This window comes from Lissotriton vulgaris, chromosome 3_1 (assembly GCF_964263255.1).
Source record: "Lissotriton vulgaris chromosome 3_1, aLisVul1.2, whole genome shotgun sequence".
In the NCBI taxonomy this organism is placed as follows: Eukaryota; Metazoa; Chordata; class Amphibia; order Caudata; family Salamandridae; genus Lissotriton; species Lissotriton vulgaris.
Genome location: NC_141689.1, coordinates 703820744 through 703841764, shown reverse-complemented (window position 1 = coordinate 703841764; position 21021 = coordinate 703820744). Strand labels below are relative to the sequence as shown.

Below are 21021 nucleotides of genomic sequence, written 5' to 3'. Positions count from 1 at the left end.
TGCTGACAGTAGCCAATTACTCGCTGCTCAGGCTCACACCCAGCAACTATCCGCAAAAGTACTCACTCTATCTCAGAATCAGTTTGACATGAAAATCCTTGACTCAGTTAAATAACCAGGATATATCCCTAAATACTCTTCAGTTCCTGATAGTGGCCACACTCTGCCTTTCGGCTGTATCAAGTGCATGTTGAGGTGTACCTGGAAGTATCCAGTTCTCGTTCCCAATGTCCAATGCAAGATAAAAGGATTACACAATAAGTAGACCAGAGTGAAGAGGAGCATCAGGTTTATTCCATACACCTCAACCACAGCATATCAACAGCCAGTTCAGGAGCACGCAGGCTCCTCACTCTACATTCTAGAACTTCATGAACGCAAAGTTTCACTGTTCTAGTCTCTTCTGCAATGTTCTGGTATCTTCTACAAATGACATAGGCGATGGACAAATACCATATTGGTGCTCCCTTCTTTTCTTTAGTTTATTTAGTGATTAAGTGGAAGCAGGTACTCCTCTAGGCTTTTTTTCTGCAGTGAATAGAAGAATCTAAAGAGCCTCTGGATTTCTTTTCTGTTTTTACCTTGCATGCGGTAGCACAGCTGAACCCTCAGAGAATCAATCAATCAAAGGCTTGTAAAGCACAAGTTACTACTTGTGTAACGATATATCTGTAAGAGACATTAGTTAGTGATAGATTCCTTACCTTAGAATATCCTCAAGCGTCAGACTGGATCCGGAAACTTTTGCGTAGCAGTACCCTTCCGCGTCGGTAGGCGTCGTCTGCGGCTCCGCGTCCGTCGTCGGCGTCGTGGGTGCCGTGATGAAGTCGTCGGAGTACTTAGACGCCGCCTCCGCGTGGTGACGTCAGTTCTTAGACACAGCTTTTCCGCGCCAGAAGCGCTGAGCCATGTTAAAAACCAACACTGATGCCATTGAAACTAGGGCCCTGAAAGGAGGTGACCTTAACCCTAGATATCGGTTCGCAGAACGTGGAGGATGGGTGGGTCGGTAAGGAATCTATCACTAACTAATGTCTCTTACTGATATATCGTTACACAAGTAGTAACTTGTGCATCTGAAAGAGACACGTTAGTGATAGATTCCTTACCTTAGAATAGATACCCCAGCAATCCCAGCCCCGGTGGTGGGTTTGCGAACCAATTATCACACCAGCAAGTCCTGGAGGACGGAACGGCCAAAAAAGCCATCCCTCCGGACTTGACTGTCTAGGCAATAGTGTCTTGCAAACGTGTTCAGCGAGGCCCACGTATCTGCCTGGCAAATGTCCTGCAAGGGCACTCCCCGGCCCAGGGCAGTTGTTGTCGCCGTGGCTCGGGTTGAGTGAGCCCGCAACCCTACAGGGGGCTCCTTTCTAGCCAAGGAGTAGCATGCCTGGATACACAAGATGGTCCTCTTATGTACCGCCTTCCCCTTCTTAGCGCCCACGTAGCCAACAAAGAGTTGGTCATCCACCCGGAACTGGCGTGTGCGATCCAAGTAGAATGAGAGCGCACGTTTTGGGTCCAGACGGTGGAGCCGCTCTTCCTCTTTAGATGGGTGCGGTGGCGGAAAGAAGGTTGGCAAAGTGATGGACTGCCCGATAAGGAAGGCTGTGACAAACTTGGGCAGGTAAGATGGCTTAGTACGCAACACAACCTTGTCCGGATGGACAGAAAGGAAAGGAGGAGTACAAGAAAGGGCCTGGAGCTCACTCACTCTCCTGGCAGAGGTGATGGCAACCAGGAAAGCAGTTTTCAGAGTAAGAAGGTAGAGAGGACAGTTGTGAAGTGGCTCAAAGGGAGAGCACATCAGAAATGTAAGTACAAGGTTCAAGTCCCACTGAGGCATCACATACGGAACAGGTGGAAAAGTGTGTGTGATGCACTTCAGGAATCGATTTACAATAGGGGACTTGAACAAAGATGGTTGATCAGGCAGCCTTAAGAAGGCTGAAAGGGCAGAAAGATAGCCCTTGATAGTGCCCAGAGCAGAGCCCTGCTGGGCAAGAGAAAGAAGGAAGAGAAGAACCTCAGAAAGAGGGGAAGAGAGAGGATCCACAGCCTTTGCTGTGCACCATGCCACAAATCTGTTCCACCTGCAGGCGTATACTGACTTTGTGGAGGGACGCCTGGCTGCCAGAATGATGTTACAGACTTCAGGAGGCAAGTCAAATGGCCTCAACTGTCACAGCTCAATCACCAATCATGGAGGTTGAGACTGGACAAGTTCGGGTGAAGGACCGTCCTCTGCTGCTGCGACAGAAGGTCCTCCTGAAGAGGCAGACGAACCGAGGGATCGACTGACATACTGAGTAGCTCTGGATACCAGTACCTTCGTGCCCAGTCGCGCTTGATCTTCTTCAGCACTCTGGGCAAAAGTGGTATAGGCAGAAAGGCGTACAACAGACCGCAACGCCACTCGCGACGAAAAGCGTCTCCGAGCGAGTGCCGCCTTGGAAATTCCAACGCGCAGAACTGATGACATTGCACGTTCTCTTCGGTGGCGAATAGATCTAACCAAGGCTGTCCCCACTGCAGAAAGAGACCTTGCGCCACGTCCGAGTTCAGACGCCATTCGTGATCCATCATGCACCGGCGGCTGAGTTGGTCCGCCCTGGCGTTCAGAGAACCTGCCAGGTGTTGAACCATCATGGTCACGCCCTGATGTTCCAGCCATTGCCAAAGGCGCAGAGCCTCCTGGCAGAGGGTCCACGACCCCACCCCGCCCTGTTTGTTGCAGTACCACATGGAGGTGGTGCTGTCCGTGAACACCTGCACTACACTCCCTCGGACAGAGGGGAGGAATGCCTTCAGTGCCAGACGAATCGCCTGCAGCTCCAGAAGGTTGATATGGAGCCGGGACTCCGCCGGAGACCAGAGGCCTCTGATCTCCGCCTCTTCCCTGTGGCCTCCCCAGCCCTGGAGGGACGCGTTCGTCATGACTACGCGCTCCGGTTGGGGAAGGGAGAGGGATCTGCCGCAGACCCAATCGCGGTCCGTGAGCCTCCACTGCAGCTGTCTCACAGTGCCCTCCGAGATCAGGACGTGGTCGGATAGGTTGCCCTGATGCTGGGCCCACTGAAACTTCAGGTCCCACTGCAGAGCCCGCATCCGCAACCTGGCGTAATGCACCAGTAAGATGCAGGAGGCCATCAGCCCCAGAAGCCGCAGCGTCAATCTGACCGAGATCCGGGATAACGGCTGAAAGATGGGAATCAGAGCCTGAATATCCTGGACCCGCTGTTCGTGCGGATAAAGCCGAAACTGCACCGAGTCTAGAACCGCTCCGATGAAGAGGAGTTTCTGAGAGGGGCACAGGTGTGACTTCGGCACATTGATGGAGAACCCCAGCTGGTGCAGGAGGTCTGCCGTCGTCTGGAGGTGGCTGACGACTGTCTTGGCGAGCCCGCCTTCAACAACCAGTCATCGAGGTAGGGGAAGACTGAAACCCCTAACCTGCGCAGATGAGCTGCGACCACCGCCATCACCTTTGTGAACACCCGTGGGGTGCTGGTAAGGCCGAAGGGGAGCACAGTGAACTGAAAGTGCTCTTGGCCAATCGTGAACCGCAGGTAGCGCCGGTGGGCCGGCAGGACGGGGATGTGGAAATAAGCGTCCTGCAAGTCCAACGCTACCATCCAGTCTCCTGGGTCCAGGGCAGCTAGGACCTGAGCCAGTGTCAGCATTTCGAACTTCTCCTTCCGGTGGAAGCCGTTGATGTTCCTTAGGTCCAAGATAGGGCGTAGGCCCCCTTTGCCCTTCTTGGGTACCAGAAAGTAGTGGGAGTAGCAACCACACCCTACTTCTGGCCCAGGAACGTGCTCGATGGCCCCCTTGGGCAAGAGGGCCGTAACTTCCTCCTGCAAAAGTCGCAAATGATCCCCCGATACATGGTGGTTCTGCGGTGGCATGGCTGGAGGAGTCGCCTCGAAGGGGAGGGAGTAGCCGCTTCGGTGGACTGACCTCTCCGTTGTCCCCGACCGCCGCCACGGCGGTTTCCACGGCCGCACCGCGTTGGGTATTACCCTGCGGAGCGTGGCTGGCAGAATGTGTGGGTGCACCCCTTCCGTGGCCACGAAAGGAGTGAAAGGCAGCCGATTGCTGGCGTGGGGCCGAGAGGCCCAAGGACTTGGCCATAGCCCTGGAGTCCTTAAAACGCTCAAGCGCATGGTCTGCCTTGTCGCCAAAGAGGCGACGGCCATCGAACGGCATGTCCATAAGTGTGTTCTGGACATCGGCCGAGAAGTTGGCTGACCTCAACCAGGTGTGGCGTCTTACCGCCACCGTCGTTGCCATCGCTCTACCCAGTGAGTCGGTGGTATCCAGTCCATACCGGATAGAATATCTGGTTGCATCCCGACCTTCCACAACGGCTTGGCCGAGTTTGGCCCGTACCTCCAACGGGCACTCTGGCAGCACTTCCACGACCGTATCCCACAGAGAGTTGGTGTAGCGGCCCAAGAGGCATGCGGTGTTGGAAGACCGCAGTCCCAGACTAAGGGATGAGAAGATCTTTTTGCCATACTGCTCATACTTCTTGGATTCCCTGTCCAGCGGAGCCGACGGGAATGCGGTTTGGGAATTGGAGGCATGGATGACCAGGCTCTCAGGGGTGGGGTGGGTGGACAGGAAACATGGGTCACCAGGGGCCGGGCGGTGGCGTCTGGCCACGTTCCTATCTACGGGCGAACCTGTAGCGGGCTTGGACCAAGTGCCCAAAAGAACGTCAGTCAAGGCCTCATTAAAACAGCAGCAGAGGCTCAGCTGAGCTTGACTGCGGTTTAAGGACCTCAGTGAGGAAGTTAGTCCTCACGGCGGTGACGGGGAGCTCAAGGCCCAAGGCCTTGGCTGACCGCGTCAACACCACACTGAAGGTTGCCCCCTCCATCGAAACCACAGTAGGAGGTGAGACAAAACCAGTAATTGGCGAAGTGTCTAAACCAATGGCTTCCCCAAGTTCACCTGCCCAGTCCTCTTAAGACTGGCGCTCACGTGTCAGAGAGTCCTCAGACCCCTCCCAATCCTCCTTATCACCCATCACCTGGTACTCAGGGTCAGTAAAGGATGGGGCCGGTTCATGGAAAGTGAACTCACCAAACGGTGTCTGAAACGGCGCCGGGCGGCGCCTTTCCGGCTTCGGAACCGACTTGAGGGAGGCGTCTGAGACGGCGCCGCCCCGAGGACGGCGCCGGAGATGACACCTGTGGGGTCGGCGCCGGGGAGGTCGTTAAATCCAGCGGTGACGACCCGGATCCGGAACCGGATCCAGTGGGGCCCTGCGGTGCCGGCGGTATCGGGGCCGAAGCACCCGACGGCGTCGGGGCCAAAGCCCCCGACCAGCTAGGACCCCCAGACGGGGCCGCTGGGCCCGAAGGCGCCGCGGAACCCGTCGGGGGAAAAGTGGGACCTCATGGCCATGAGGAACCGCTCGATCTCCCCCGGCGTCGCGTTAGGCCCAGGGAGCGGAGGGTATGAAGCCTGACGCGACGCCTGCGACTCCCGACGGAGCCGCGTGGGCGGTGCCACCTGAACCCCCGGCCGCGTCGAGCGAGCTTCGGGGTGAGTCGGAAGAGCGTGACATCTCTTCGACTTCTTGTGCTTACCTGACGACTTCGACCCTGAGGAGTGATGTCGACTCCCGGAGCTATGATGGCTCCGCTCCCGCGACCAGTCCCTCGACCTCCGTCCGGACCGGGACCTCTCTCTGCGCGGGGCCGACTGCCGGAGTTTGAGTCACTTACGGGACCGCTCCCGTCTAGCTTTCGAAGTAAGGGCCCGGCGATCGAGGCAGGTCTTGTCGTCGTGGTCGACGCCGAGACAGCGGAGACACCGACGGTGAGGATCCGTGACCGACATCAGTCGATCGCAATCTTCACAGGGTTTGAAACCAGGCATCCCTATCAGCACCGATCGGAGTCGAAGACTCGAAAAAGGATGATCAAAAGATCAAAAAGTGACTAAGGTACCACTTTTTCCGGATCTGCGCTGCTGCGCGGAAAAAAGAAGAAGAACTGACGTCAGCACGTGGAGGCGGCGTCTAAGTACTCCGACAACGTCATCACGTCGCCCACAACGCCGACGACGGACGCGGAGCCGCAGACGACGCCTACCGACGCGCAAGGGTACTGCTACGCAAAAGTTTCCGGATCCAGTCTGACGCCTGGGGATATTCTAAGGTAAGGAATCTATCACTAACGCGTGTCTTTCAGATGCACGACTACTCACCTGAAGAGGTCTCAAGGCGCGGGGGAGAGCTGCTGGTCCATCGAAGGTGCTTTGGTTCAGTCCAAAAGCCAGGTCTACAGGTCCTTTCTGAATGGAGGCAGTGATGGTGTTTGCCTGAAGTGGAGAGGCAGTGTGTTCCAGGCCTTCGCAAGGTAGGTGAAGATCTTCCTCCGGTTGTGGTATTGCAATAGGCAGGGTCAGTTGGGCGGAGCAGAGGTCTCTGGTGAGTACATGGTATGTGAGGCGGTGGTTGAGGTATGCAGGTCCCATGTCATGTAGGGCTTTGTCGGCATGTGTGAGGAGCATGAAGCCGATTCTTTTGTTGACTGGGAGCCAGTGGAGGTCTCTGAGGTGTCTGGTGATGTGGCTGCGGCAGGGGATGTTGAGGATGAGTCTGGCGGAGACGTTCTGGATGTTCTGCAGTTTCTTGATGAGTTTCTGGGTGATGCCGGTGTATTGTGCGTTGCCGTAGTCAATTCTGCTGCTGACGAGTGCGTGAGTGGCAGTCTTTCTGGGCCCAGTAGGGATTCATTTGAAGATCTTTCAGAGCAGGCATAGTTTGTGGAAGCAGGATGATGAGACAGCGTTTAGCTGGCAGTTCATGGTGAGCGAGGAGTCCAGGATGATGCAGAGGTTATGTGCGTGGTCTGTGGGTGTGGGGGAGGTTTCAAGTGCTGCGGGCCACCAGGAGTCACCCAAGACAGAGGGGATGGAGCCCATGATGAGGACTTCGGTCTTCTCGGAGTTGAGGTTGAGGCAGCTGTTCTTCATCCAGGCGGCGACAACCTTCATTCCATTGTGAAAGTGGCAGCGAGGAGGATGGTCTCTGTGCTGTGATTGCTTCGGAAGGCTGAGTAGGAGAGGGCAAGGATATGGTTTGTTTCGATGAACTCGGAAAGTTGGGCATTGATGGCCTTCACAATGACCTTGGCTGGGAAGGGGAGAAGAGACATGAGTCTGAAGTTATTGAGGTCCGTTGGGTCGGCAGAGGGCTTCTTCAGCAAGGGGTTGATCTCTGCTTGTTTCCAGTCTTCCGGGAAGGTGGCGGAGTAGATGGAGCCGTTGATGATGCACTAGAGTTTCAGGGGATGGTGGTCTCTGTTGAAGATGTAATGCGGGCAGGGGTTCGAGGGCGCTCAGGATTGGATGCTCTTAATGATCTTGAGGTGTCATCCACGGTGAGGCGGGGTCCAGTTGAGTAGAGTCTGTTGGGGTCCCGCATTGTAGGGTGTGGTGGTTGCGGGTTGGGTGAGGGGGATTTTGGGTAGCAAGGATGTTGCAGAGGTCTCACGAGGTTAGGCTGTCTGCTATCTCTAACCTCCAACAACAAAGAGTGCAGCTGACCCTGGTAAGGCACTTCAATTTCTTAGTTTTGGCAAATCAATCCAGAAAAAGTGCAACACACGTCCGGAGCTTGCCACACTTTAGCTCCACTGTAAACACAGATACCCATTGATTATCCAAAAAGGACGGTGCACAAGAGAATACAGTTCAACCGGTCTCCAAAGGTTTCGAAAAAACTTTATTGTTCAAATTCTTTTTTTTAAAAAGCCTCAGCATCAGCCAATGAGTTTCGTTCCGGTGAACTTTGTCAGGGACCATGTATAGTATTGTGAGATTTAATTACAAGGAGTCACTGGCCATTGGAGGCCACGATAATTCATATGTAAGAAATCTTTATCAATTCTTATGGCAGATAAAAGGTTGAGTGTACACCAGAGAATTCTTAAGTCACAGCAGATCCTCTCACTCAAATTCGTGAATTTAAGGGAATATGTCCCAGAACCAATGATTGGATCGTTACAAAGTTAGCATAGTAAGTCAGAACATAAAGTTTATTTTATATATTGGTGTTCCATATCCCTTGTATTTTCAAAATCACGCACAAGTACCTTCTAACGTCAGTTGCACATGAAAAAGTTTCCCGATCTGTACCGTGCGATCTGCAAGCCCGAATGTCCTCAAAGGGTAATGATAAACCCTAACAGATAAATTGATCCGGAGAACACCAAGAGTGTAGACAGGTTTCTTCAATCAGGTATGATAGTGCTTCGAAATTTCAGAAGAAGTACATCAATTGACCCATCATATATGCGGCCATTGTGCCTTAATGTAGCTCCACGCGACCCCTAGTATCGATAACTCGTCATAGTTATCGATACTAGGGGTCGCGTGGAGCTACATTAAGGCACAATGGCCGTATATATGATGGGTCAATTGATGTACTTCTTCTTTTGAAATTTCGAAGCACTATCATACCTGATTGAAGAAACCTGTCTACACTCTTGGTGTACTCCGGATCAATTTATCTGTTAGGGTTTATCATTACCCTTGCAGATCGCACAGTACAGATCGGGAAACTTTTTCATGTGCAAGTGACGTAAGAAGGTACTTGTGCGTGCTTTTGAAAAAACAAGGGATATGGAACACCAATATATAGAATAAACCTTACCTTCTGACTTACTATGCTAACTTTGGAACGATCCAATCATTGGTCCTAGGACATAGTCCCTTAAATTCACGAATTTGAGTGAGAGGATCTGCTGTGACTTAAGAATTCTCTGGTGTACACTCAACCTTTTATCTGTCATAAGAATTGATAGATTTCTTACATATGAATTATCATGGCCTACCATGACCAGTGACTCTTTGTAATTAAATCTCACGATACTATACATGAGCCCTGGCGAAGTTCCAACGGAACGAAGCGCGTTGGCTGATGTTGAGGCTTTTAAAAAAAAAAAAGAATTTGAACAATAAAGTTTTTTCAAAGACCTTTGGAGACCGGTTGAACTGTATACTCTTGTGCACCGTCCTTTTTGGATAATGTCTGCTATCTCTGTGCTGGGTCTGGGAAATTATTTGACCACTGCGAAAATTTCCTTGCTGCTGAGTGCGTTGGCATTGATTCTTTCTTGAAGGGCCGCTTTCTTTGTTGTTCTGAAGAGGAGGTGGTGTGTGGTAACAGCGGCTTTGACGGCTGCGTGGTCTTCCTAGGTCCTGCTGTTCTTCAATCTCTTCTCGAGTCGACTTAAGGTGCGTCTGGACTTTTGAAGGGCGGAAGAGAACCACCTGGCTTTCTTTTAGTGTGACTTGCTTGTGGTTTCTTCAGGGGAGCCAAATTGTCGTTGCAGGTGGAGATCCATTGGTGGAGGTTGAGTGGTGCAGTGTTGGTGTCTGTGGATGCCTGTGGAGGGGTTTACTGTGGGATACGGTGAGCTGTTCTTCGGTGACCTTGTTTCAGCTTTTAAGAGGGTAGCGTTGGGCGTGATGGTGTACGGTGAGTTTGGTGAAGTAGAAGCAGCGGTGGTCGGTCCACTGGAGCTCGGTGGTGTTGCTGAAGTTGATGTTGTCGCTGGAGGAGAAGATGGGGTCGAGTGTGTCCAGCTGAGTGGGTTGGGGAGGCGAATAGTTGTTTGAGTCAAACAGTGGCGAGACTCTCCAGCAGGGACGAGGTGTTTTTTGTCATTGGGTTTGTCCAGGTCAAAGTTGAGGTTGCTGAGGAGGATGTAGTCGGTGGAGGTGAGAGCATGGGGTGAGATGAAGTCAATGATGGAATCGTTGAAGGGGGCGGCAGGGTCGAGGGGTCTTTAGATGAGGGTGCCACAGAATGTGGTGCTCACGCTGGTTTGGACCTGGTAGTGGAGGTGGAGGTGATACATTTTGACCAAGAGGTCGTCCGTCTTAGTGGTGAGGTGGGAAGTGCTTTTGTGTACGATGATGATGCCTCCCCTTGGTTTGTTGGTGCAGTCCTTGTGGTGGATCTTGTAACCAACCAGGATGGCGGTGGCGATGTCCGGGGTGGAGGTAGAGTTCATCCAGGTTTCCGTGAGGAAGGCGATGTTAAGTCGCAGATCTCCATGGCATGTTTTTGGAAGGAGCGTGTGTTGAGCAGGATGCATTTGAGGCAGTCAGGTCCAGTTTTTGTCGGTTGTGGGGTGTGCGGGGCTGGTGTGAGGTTGGGAGGCATAGGTGCAGCCACAGTATTGGCAGGAAAACGGGCCTTGGGTGTCCATCAGCGATGCCCAGCGGAAGCTGGTGTGGCATCCGGTTTTAAGTGCATGGAGGGCACTTGCGTCGTATTGGTGAATGGTCCAAGAAGCAGGGTCTGGGTGCTGGGCACGGTCCATACACGGACGGGCATAGATGGGCTTGCCTTTGGCATGCCAGGGTGCACAGCCATACAGTGGCTGCCATAAGTAGTGTGAGAGGGAGAGCTGGACAGCTGTGAGGTGAGAAAGCGAAAATCGGTGCTGGAGGGAGACAGGGCCAAGGGGGCGAGCAGGGACATGTGAAAATGTGTGAAAAGGTGCAAAAAAGAGAGAGGAGAAAGTGAAAACAGTGAGAAAAAAGAAAGCAAGAAAAAGGAAGGAAAAAGAAAGGCAGAAACAGAGGGCAGAGCAGCAACGCTCCCCACTGGACCAAAATGGATGAGGAGCAAGCTGGTGCCAGCGGGTGGAGGAGGGCTGAACCACTGACCAGAGGGTCAGCAGCAGCAGCAGCTACCTGGGCAGCAGCTAACAGGCAGAGCAGTGGAGGGAAGGGAGGACTCCAATGAAAAGATCACTGCATTGCACCGTCAACGCGCAGTAGCAGCCATAAGTAGTGTGAGGGGTATGGCAGGACAGCTGGAAAGCAGGAATCAGCACTAGAGGGGGGCAGGCCACAAGGGACGAGCAGCAGGGACACGGGAAAAGGCGCAAAAAAGAAATAGGAGAAAGTGAAAACAGTGCAGAAAAAGCAAGCAAGAGAAAGGAAGGAAAAAGAAAGGTAGAAGGAAGAGAGACAGAGGGCAGAGCAGCAGCAGAGCAGAGAAGCTCCCCACTGGACCACCAGGGATGAAATGCCTGTGGGTGGAGGAGGACCTCAAACCACTTACCAGATGGTCAGCAGCTACGGGGGCAGAAGCTACCAGGTGGAGCTGTGGAGGGAAGGACTTCGGGAAGATAAGGCATATCACTTTCGTTTAATTTTCAGGCTTTTAGAGATTTTTCCCCCCATGAAATAGACTACAGAAATAATTAAGGCCGAGCTGCATCCTCCTCAACGTATGCTCCCTGCACAGACACACCGTACAAATCTGGGATCTCCTCAACACTCACACGCCAGACATCGCCATTATCACAGAGACCTGGACTAATGTCTGCTCGGCACCTGACATTGCAACTGCCATCCCCAACGGATACAAGATCCTGAGAAAAGACCACCCCAACCCCCCAGGAGGAGGCCTCGCCATCATCCACAAAAGGCCCCTCCAACTCACAACCATCAACTTGGACGACCCTCACCCCCCCCCTATGGAACACATCTACCTCCAGATCCAGTCCTACCCCAGAATGACGCTCTGCAGCACACTCGCCTAGAGACCTCCTGGACCCACACTCCCTTCATCAACATCATCGCCAACTACATCGCACCCCACGCCCTCACCTCTATAGACTACAGACTACTCAAAAACCGCGAACTTCATCCTGGACAACCACAGCAATCCCAACACTTTCGCCCTCCTGGAGTACATGACCAACATAGGACTGAAGCAAATTGTCTCACCCCAACTCACACAGCAGGACACGCCAACTCTCTCGCCCCCCTCCAGAACACCACAAGACAACCCATGAAAGCCCACTGGTTCACAACGGATCTCCGAGAATCCAAGCGTTGCTGTCGACAACTGGAGAAGACGTGGAGAAACAGCAAAACCCCGGAAGCACGCTCCACCTACAAAACAGCCATCGCAGCACACCACCAACTCATCAAATCAACAAAGAAATACTTCATCCAAGACAGAATCCTCTCCAATGCCCACAACTCCAAGGAACTCTTCGCCATCATACAGGAATTTGCAAAACCTAACAACAAAACAACCAACACCTCTCCCTCCCAAGACCTCTGCAACAAACTCAGCTCCTCTTTCACCTCAAGATCAAGACACTATATGACAACTTCAATGACCAAGACCACTACACCACCTAAACTCCCACCCCCAACAAAGTCAACCAACAGACCCTTCTCATCTGGACCCCTCTCACTACAGAAGACACCTTAAAGGTCAGGAAGAGTATCCACTTTGGAGCACCTTCTGACCCCTGCACCCAACACATCTTCCACAGGGCTGCCATTGCCAAAGCACCCAAGCTACCCTATCAACTGATCCCTCAAGAACGTCACATTACCCGACAACTGGAAGCATGTTGAAGTAAACACCCTTCTAAACAAGCCCTCCGCAGACCCGACAGACCTCAAGAGCTTCAGACCCATCTCACTGCTTCCTTGCGCCACCAAAGTCACCGAAAAGGCCATCAACACCGAGCTAGCACACTTCATAGAAACCAACAGCATCCTAGACACCTCTCAATCAGAATTCCGCAGCCACCACAGCACCGAGACCGCCCTCCACGCTTCCACCGACGACATCCGTGCCCACCTCGATCAAGGCCACACAGCAGCCCTCCTTCTCCTCCACTTATCTGCAGCCTTCTACACCATCTCCCTCTGTACACTAGCCACCAGACTCCACCACGCCGGCATCCAAGGAAAAGCCTTAGACTGGATACGATCTTTCCTCTCAGGCAGAACACAGAGAATAAGACACCCGCCCTTCCTCTCAGAACCGACAGAGAGCAGATGCTGAGTACCCCAAGGTTCCTCCCTCAGCCCCACACTCTTCAACATCTACAGGGACCTCCTCGCAACCACTGCCAGAAACCATGGGCTCAACATCGTCTCCTACGCCCATGACACTCAGCTCATCCTTTCCTTTACCAAGGAACCCGACATCCCCAGGCGCAACTTCCAAGAAGGAATGAAAGCTGTTGCGACCTGGATGAGCAACAACTGCCTGAAGCTTAACTCGGAGAAAACAGAAGTCCTCAACCTCAGCTCCACCCCATCCGCATGGGAACACACCTGGTGGCCCTTGGAAACCCACCCACACCAACGGACCATGCACACAACCTTGGCATCATATTCCACTCACCATGAATCGCCAGATCAACGCCATATCCTCTGCATGCTTCAACACCCTCTGCATGCTTTGCAAGACATTGAAGTGGATCCCCCCGACTCCAAGAAAACAGTCACCCATGCACTCATCACCAGCAGACTGGACTACGGCAATGCACTCTATGCATGAATCAACAAAAAATGTCTCCACAAAATCCAGACCGTCCAGAATGCTGCAGCCAGACTTATCCCAACATCCCATGACACGACCATATCACCCAAAACCCTTCGACCTCCACTGGCTCCCCGTTGATAGAAGAATAACATTCAAGCTGCTCACAGACACCTCCAAAGCCTTCCACAACACCGGTCCCCAATACCTCAGTGACCGAATCTCCTTCCACTCCTCCAAGAGAAACCTCTGCTCAGCCAACCTCGCCCTAGCCAGCGTCCCGCGTTTTTACAGGACCAGAGCAGGTGGAAGATCTTTCTCCTACCTCGCAGCCAGGACCTGGAACAAACTCCCCCTGCACCTCTGACGAAGCCCGACACTGCACTAATACAGAAAGAACCTCACGAACTTGCTCTTCAAATGACCCCCAACTTAGCTGCGCCCTTCCTTGCTCTCCCAGCGCCTTGAGATCCGCACAAGGGAGTAGTTCGCGACACACAACTGTGATTGATTGACTGATTGTTGACAGAAGAAACGCACTGACAAGAAAATCCAACATGAAATGGGCAAAGCTGAGATCCCCTCTCAAAAGAGACCAAATATGAACTGAGTAAATCGCCAAAGCTGTGCCGTCTGGGAAAGCACAGTACACTTGCAGGCAAAAATAGTGTGTTTTTGCTCTTTGAAGCAGTACTCCAATCTTCAATTGTATTTAATTTTTCTTGCTCCAATAAACAGAATAACGAAACATGTAGTGAATGCCCAAAGCTATCCTTAGGTTTGACACAGGAAGGCGAATCATGTAGAGTTAAAAAGGTAGAGAGAAATTTCATTTGTAAAAGTGTTCCTTAATTCCAACGTGGAGGTGGAGATATTTTGCATTCGTAAATATCTGTGAAGATACCCCGACGTATCATTTGCATTTCTATAATTCATTGAGATAAGAAAAGCGACCTTAAATGCAATCACTGCACTGTAAGTTATTGTGGCAAATTGTTAATAGGAAATCCCTTCACCCCAAAAAACTATTACATAGCACACTGTAGCATTTCAAATTATCTTTTATTATTTAATTAGAGATCATTTTTACAATGTTATATTATCCCCACCCATTCAAAAATATATACCTTCAAATATAAGATATTAAAAAACCTCCAATTTAAAAATTTTCATTTAAGAGACACTGTTTGGGCTTCTGTACAAGGGAATGTATAAATCACAAGAAATACCTTTCAAACATGGGAAAAAAGATCAAGGATGTCAGTATTTCTAATGCAACAATTGTATACCAGATGTTTGATGCAAAAGAAATGCCTTGTTTTCTTACAGTAGCACACATATCTGTCCTCAAAAACTGAAAACAATTCTTTAAGGATGAAAATACACTGAAAAGGTATATGGTCGCAAAAAAAAACTTTTCTTGTAAACTGCAAAACTATATTATTTCACGATCTTTGAGGGGAAAAAAATCACAAAATATCACTAGACTTATAATCGCCTGATGACTAAGTGAATTAGTTGTAGTCGCATTTTTGGGAAATGTACTTTTGGCAATGAGAATTTGGGCACAGCGACAATTCTCGGAAGCAAAAATTCACATTATGAAATGTACGTTTTTAACGAGCTTGCCAGAAATGTTCTTGCATATACTATGTCGCAGTAGATGAATTTGATCTCTTCTTTTATACTTTTTTACTTTCAAACATATCAGATGATGCGGAAGTGTAGAAAACAATGACTACAAAAAGAATAATTAATGTGCAGCTAAATCAGCGACTACAGCAATGATTACAACAGGCCAGATTCTGGCAAAAAACATTCAAGTTATACACTAGGCCTGCAAAACCTTCAAACAGTAGTGGCATTGTAATTGGTCTGAGCGCCGTGGATCGGCGCTCAGACGGGGACTGGGAGGCTTTGCATGTTCCTCACCAGGCTGAGTAATACAGCCTGGTGAGGAACATGCAAAGTGCACATTACAGTTTGGTCGACCCTTGAGGCCCAGCCAAACAGTCATGTGCACTTAGGTGTGCAAACCACTCCTCCCCCTGTGCCATCAGCCCTGCCCTAACCGAGCCCTGCATCTACAAAAAATAAAATGATAACGACGTTATTATCATTTTATTTTTGCTGCTCTGCTCTGAGAGCAGTGGGGAGATGCTCCTCCACGTTAGTGGAGGAGCCGCCCCTGCCTTTAAATACTCGCTTTTTTGCCAGAACGGAACCAAGTATTGTTAATCGTCAATATAAAAAGATGCATGAAAAGAAACTGCTATCAAGAGTAACTAATATTTTTGGTACGGTTTCAAAAGTGATGAAATTCTGTGTGTCATTTTGTACCTACAGCTTAATTTAAATAATAATTTACATGTAAGCAAGAATTTATAGCAAAAATCTCAGGCTATTAGCATGGTGCACACCGTTTATTTCCATGAGAATCGTTGAAATCTCAGCATACAGTACAATGTAAAGGCCTCATTTAACGCTAGAAGGTGTTCCACTCTTACCAGGTCTCTGCAGAGGTGGAATTAGCAGATAATGGAAGTAAACAGTCTACTTCCTACAGTTTGCTGCCTTTTTTAGATTAGTCAAGTAATTCAGTCACCTGAGAGAGCAAGTTGAGCCACTAAATATAAGCCACTTGATATTACTCTTTTCAAAACTAGCAGGTATTGCTATAAGGTAGGTGGAAACAGTCACTTATTCTGAATCAAAACTGTTTACTTTAGGTGAGAAGGACAGGGGTCAGACTTCGACCATGGTCACTGAAACGACTGCATTAAAAACTGGCACAACTTAAGTTATGAAATTTAAGCAAAGATATTCACTCACACATTCAGAGAAACCGAGTGCGCTAAATTCCATGACTTAGCAAGCACAGCCTTATTGGACCACTCCTAGCTTACAGGCAGCAAAAAGTATTGAAAGTATTCTATGAAAATGCAAGTCATTTTTTTCCCCAATGCTATTAATAGGACCTCAAATTGATTGTTCCCCTGTGGAAATTCTAAGGGATCAAATATGAGACTGTTAAAGGCTTGAGATTGTGTGGTCACAAATTTGCGTCAATGCACGATTCCCTCTGCAAAAGTAACTTAGTGGCATTAGCCAACAGAGAGCATTGTTGCCTGCAGCAAAGATGTTTGATAATAATCAGAAAATACATGACCGTGCACAGCTCTGCTTGCTGCACGCAGTAAGGATTGGATTAAACGAATGGAGGGAAGCGGGTTATACCTGTTAATGTTACGTCAGAAAGACTGGTCCCTATAAGCGAAATGCAGTGCAGTTCAATGGCACTACTGGGACCTCACTGAAAAGGCAACTGCAGGAATGAAATATAATATATTATGGACAAAGATGGCTCTAATCTCCAACTATTTTATCAGAACACTGTGCAATTAGCATACAATTTGCAAAATATTAACTTTTTGAATAATCCCGCACATCAGTATCATCTTTCAGTATAATCAGCGTAGTAAAAATCCCCAAAACCTTTTGAGGACACATCTGTATCGCTGTAGGCAAAACAGGTTATTACGGTATGAAAGTATTGACGATTCAGCATCTGCGATGATATTGGAATATGAAACAATTAGTTATGCTGTAATGAAGCCCGTATGGTCCCACAGCTGTAATCAACAACAAAAAAGGCATAATTAAGCGCCTGGCGAGACAAACCCGACAGAGTATACACACAGAGACCGTTTGGGTTCTACAAAATTGTTGCACATTTTAGGCACATCTGTTTCAGCAATAGCTCACAGCCCAGTCCAGTTTGTAAAATATGAATACGTATCCCGTGACATGGTAGACGGGATTGTGCAGCACTTGGCAGGTTCCTTGGCAGCAGTTAACATTAAGTTGCAATAATATGTTGCACCTCCATGATTACATTTTCGTGACAGGGTACAGAAAACGGCAACATTCAAAAAGCCACAATGATTTTTTTGTACTTTTAGCACACATTTGGTGTAGGAAGATTTGTTTTAGAACATCACTGCTGTTCGCATTGCTATGTAGATGCTGCAGATCAACGGTTTATAAAATCACTCACTCACAGAAAAACAACCACCCGATACAGTAGCAAAGAGGTATACAAAAATAAGGCACATTGAACTCAGTATGAATAATTTGGATCAAGAAACCCTCCACCTTAAAAAAACACAAGCATCGCCTATTACTGCAGCTTTGTAGGGCCACATATTCTCCGGATAGCATGTGATCCTATTTAACAAGAAACATCGTCATTGCACATAACCCATTATGCCAAATGGCAAAACACATCTCCGTAGAATTTCCATTGGTTTCGATGATTGGAGAAATGTGGCTGTTCACGTTTTAAGGTAAATGTCCAAATTGATCCTTGCTCGAGCACAGGACTCATTTCTCACAGCATGGAATGTGATGGTATTCCACCCATTTGCTTGAATGTGCAAAAGTATTTGGCCGTTAGCTATTCTCCAAGTGCTTCACTTCAAGATGTAAAAGGTATTGAATTAATTCCGTTGTATTTCTATAAATTAAAGGGAAAACACTAAAACAAACTTCATAAAAAAGCCACAGGACCAAGGAATCATCTTTAACCTGAGATTTGAACTGTAACTGAGACGGGAAAGTCTTATAAATCCGTTCTCTTTCCATCGTAACTCAACGTTCTCGGTATTTTGTGTTAGAACAAATACTTTGCAGCATGGCTTTTTTGGCATTATTCTTAAGGACAATAAAAAAACGTCCGTTTCTGGAAACTGCAAACAATGTGCTTCTTTATTGCAAGACGGCCACGGGGGACGGAACTGTTGTTTAAAGCCTGGATCATCTAAGTCTAATTCGGAATGTACTTATCTCCATCGGGCTCATATGGATGTCACTGACGTTGCTTGCAGCTGGAGATGAATGCATAAGGGTTAAAGATGAAGGTGTAAGACTTTCAACTGTTAGGTCCTTGAACAATGTGCGAACTAGAATCTGAAAAATATAAATACATTTCATAGCGTTGAAGAAAATGTATACATTTGGCAGATTCAAAAAACACCTATAAGTACATTACACCGTAATACTTTTTTTCATACCTTAAAAGGTTTATTGTAGATTCAATCCACTGTCCATATTAATCACACAACAAACAGCCTTGAATAAAATTCTAAACATACAATGTCAAACAAGGACATACATAGTCTTATTTAGTGTCAGATAAATATAAAATGCAATGTCTTAGTACAGAAAAAGTTACACACGAAATATGCTAATTTAACAACACCAATTTTTCCCTTCAATTTTATCATTGTTATATGCTTTTACATAGTAAAATCAATGAATTCTTTACTTGAAATATATATATTTTTATGGCACAAGTTAAAATATATGTGGCCCAATAAAACATGTTCTTTGGAACAAACGTATTAATACATAGTATATGTGCAGATGCATTCATACACTTAAAGAAAATATACTTACCTGTAACTAAAATCTGGGCAGCATTGGTATCTTTCATAGATTCACATGGCTTGATTTATTCGCTGACATCAGTCTGCGAACCCTTTGTAGTTCAATGTTAACACAGAAGTATTTCAATACAACATATTACATTAAAAACGAATTAAAAACCATACTGAGAGCACAACTAACCCATCTACATCATTAAATAACCCGAAATCCAGCCAATAACGTGGGTGGAGGTGAAGGGGCTGGGTTTGATTTTTCCTCAGAGGCCCCAACTGCCAGATTTTCTTAGCTTGTTCACAAGTATGAAGCAACCTTATGTACATCGAGGAGAGCGGACACATGAATTTATGAAAGAAACTAAGAGTTAAAAGTAAGCAATTATTTCTTCTACAGCACTGGATCTTTTTCAGATTCAGACGCCCAAATTAGGATTACAAGGCAGACTAAAGGTGGAAATGAGACTTCCTTGCATAAAAAAGTTGCATACCGAAGCATGACCCACTATTGTCTTAGTTGATGACTGAATATCAAGGCAATAATGTCTAGCGAAGACATGGGATGTGCCAACTCTATCATCATTACAGGAGTGGTTAGTAGAGGTAATTATTTATGTTATTATATGTACAGACAGATTAACATAATTAGCTATGTAGATAAGGATAAGTATAAAGTAATAGGGACCATCAGACTAGTTTGTTAACACTAATCACACTTTTGACTAAAATAACTTGATGACACAACTTGTGACATCCTATAGTTGTGTCTTGCAGGTATCATTGATAATTGATGTGAATATACATATGCATGAATAGAGTAGACATTTTTTTTAAAATTATTTTTATTATTTTAGTTCTAGGAACCGCACACACTCATTTGCATGAGCATGCATCAAAATGGAAATTCTCCCGTTTTTCATGACTGGTTCATTAGTTGAAACTCATAACTGACTACATGTTGTTTATATAAGGTTTTATGTATATAGTATAAATAGGAGTAAGGGCTATGTTCGAATCTGGATTAAATACCATTTCTATATATTCCCCGTTTAGTAATCCTTTTGTGACGGAGTCCTGATGAAGGCATTGCTGAAACGCGTTGTTTTCAACATGTGTCACCAATCTCTGCACATTGATGAGTTGGATAAATTGTATTAGAAGAGATAACAAAAAGATTGTCTAATGTTATGTTAGAATATCAGATGATCATACAATTGTGATTAATTATCATTGTTGGGGAATGTTTGTTTATCAAATTTGTATATGTAACTTTTTTTATATGGAAGCTATTTTTGTATCTAAAAAAATAATTTTATATTTAAAAAAATAATAAAATACAAATAAATTGACTAATGTGTTTTCTTTAATGACATTTATAAAGAAATATAATATATAGTCATTCAGAGTCCATATGCCCTTTCCTAAAGGTTAAATAATACTGTGCCCGGTAATTTCTTTTCCAAATGTTCCATGGAGATCATCTGAACATTACCTGTTCGACAAAAGGTAGCCCTTTTTCAAGTTTCCGTATGAAACAAACTGATCTGTCTTTCAAAATTCATTTGTTCTGTCAATATAAAACTTTAAACACTTGTAGATCTCGAGAGACATAAAAAATGCCCTGCGACCACTGACAATTGTGGGGGGAAAAGTAAAGAAAATCATTTTAATTCTGGTGAAAAAATTTTGGAAACTCTGGAATAAACTTTGAATTTCTAGTAAATGTTACCTTGTTTCAATCAAACTTTAAGTATGGTGGTGTGATAGAAAAAAGGTAATTTTATCCGGCTAAATTTGCTGATGTTAGGTATAGGAAAGTAGGATCTGCTTCCATGGTTACCCCCACTTTTTGCTTGGTGTCAGTATGTTTTTGACCTAGTCTGACTGGGATCCTGCTAATCAGGACCCCAGTCGCTGTGTAGTGTAGTTCCTATATTCCCAATAGGCTCTGCGCATTGGAATAATATATCCTATAGATTTGACGTAGGACCTAAGTCAATAGGTCTCTGTCAAATATACTAAACTTGATAGTGAGTGCCAGCTAGCTCAGAGGTCACTAGAAACTTTCTTGAATAAACAAGAAGGGATTCGTTTCTGACAACCGCATAAAACATGACAACTTTGTTTTCCAAGAATAAGAATAGATCTCTCAGAGTTGTGGAAACAATAAAGAGTTCACTCAGTCAATCGTGCATGCTTCGTTTCCACAGAGTTGCAGAGAAATAGGGAGACAGGTGTTTT

At 47.3% G+C, this 21021-nt stretch overlaps 1 protein-coding gene across 1 annotated transcript in view; it reads right to left on the bottom strand.

Moving 5' to 3' along the window:
* Positions 1 to 14382: 14382 nt before the first annotated feature.
* Positions 14383 to 21021, bottom strand: part of MAN2A1 (mannosidase alpha class 2A member 1) — a 1326430-nt gene continuing 1319791 nt past the window's right edge. The window contains exon 22 of the mRNA XM_086961008.1: positions 14383 to 18307. Coding sequence (XP_086817134.1) covers positions 18155 to 18307 — 153 coding nt within the window. The 3' untranslated portion in view covers positions 14383 to 18154. The remainder of the gene's footprint in view (positions 18308 to 21021) is intronic.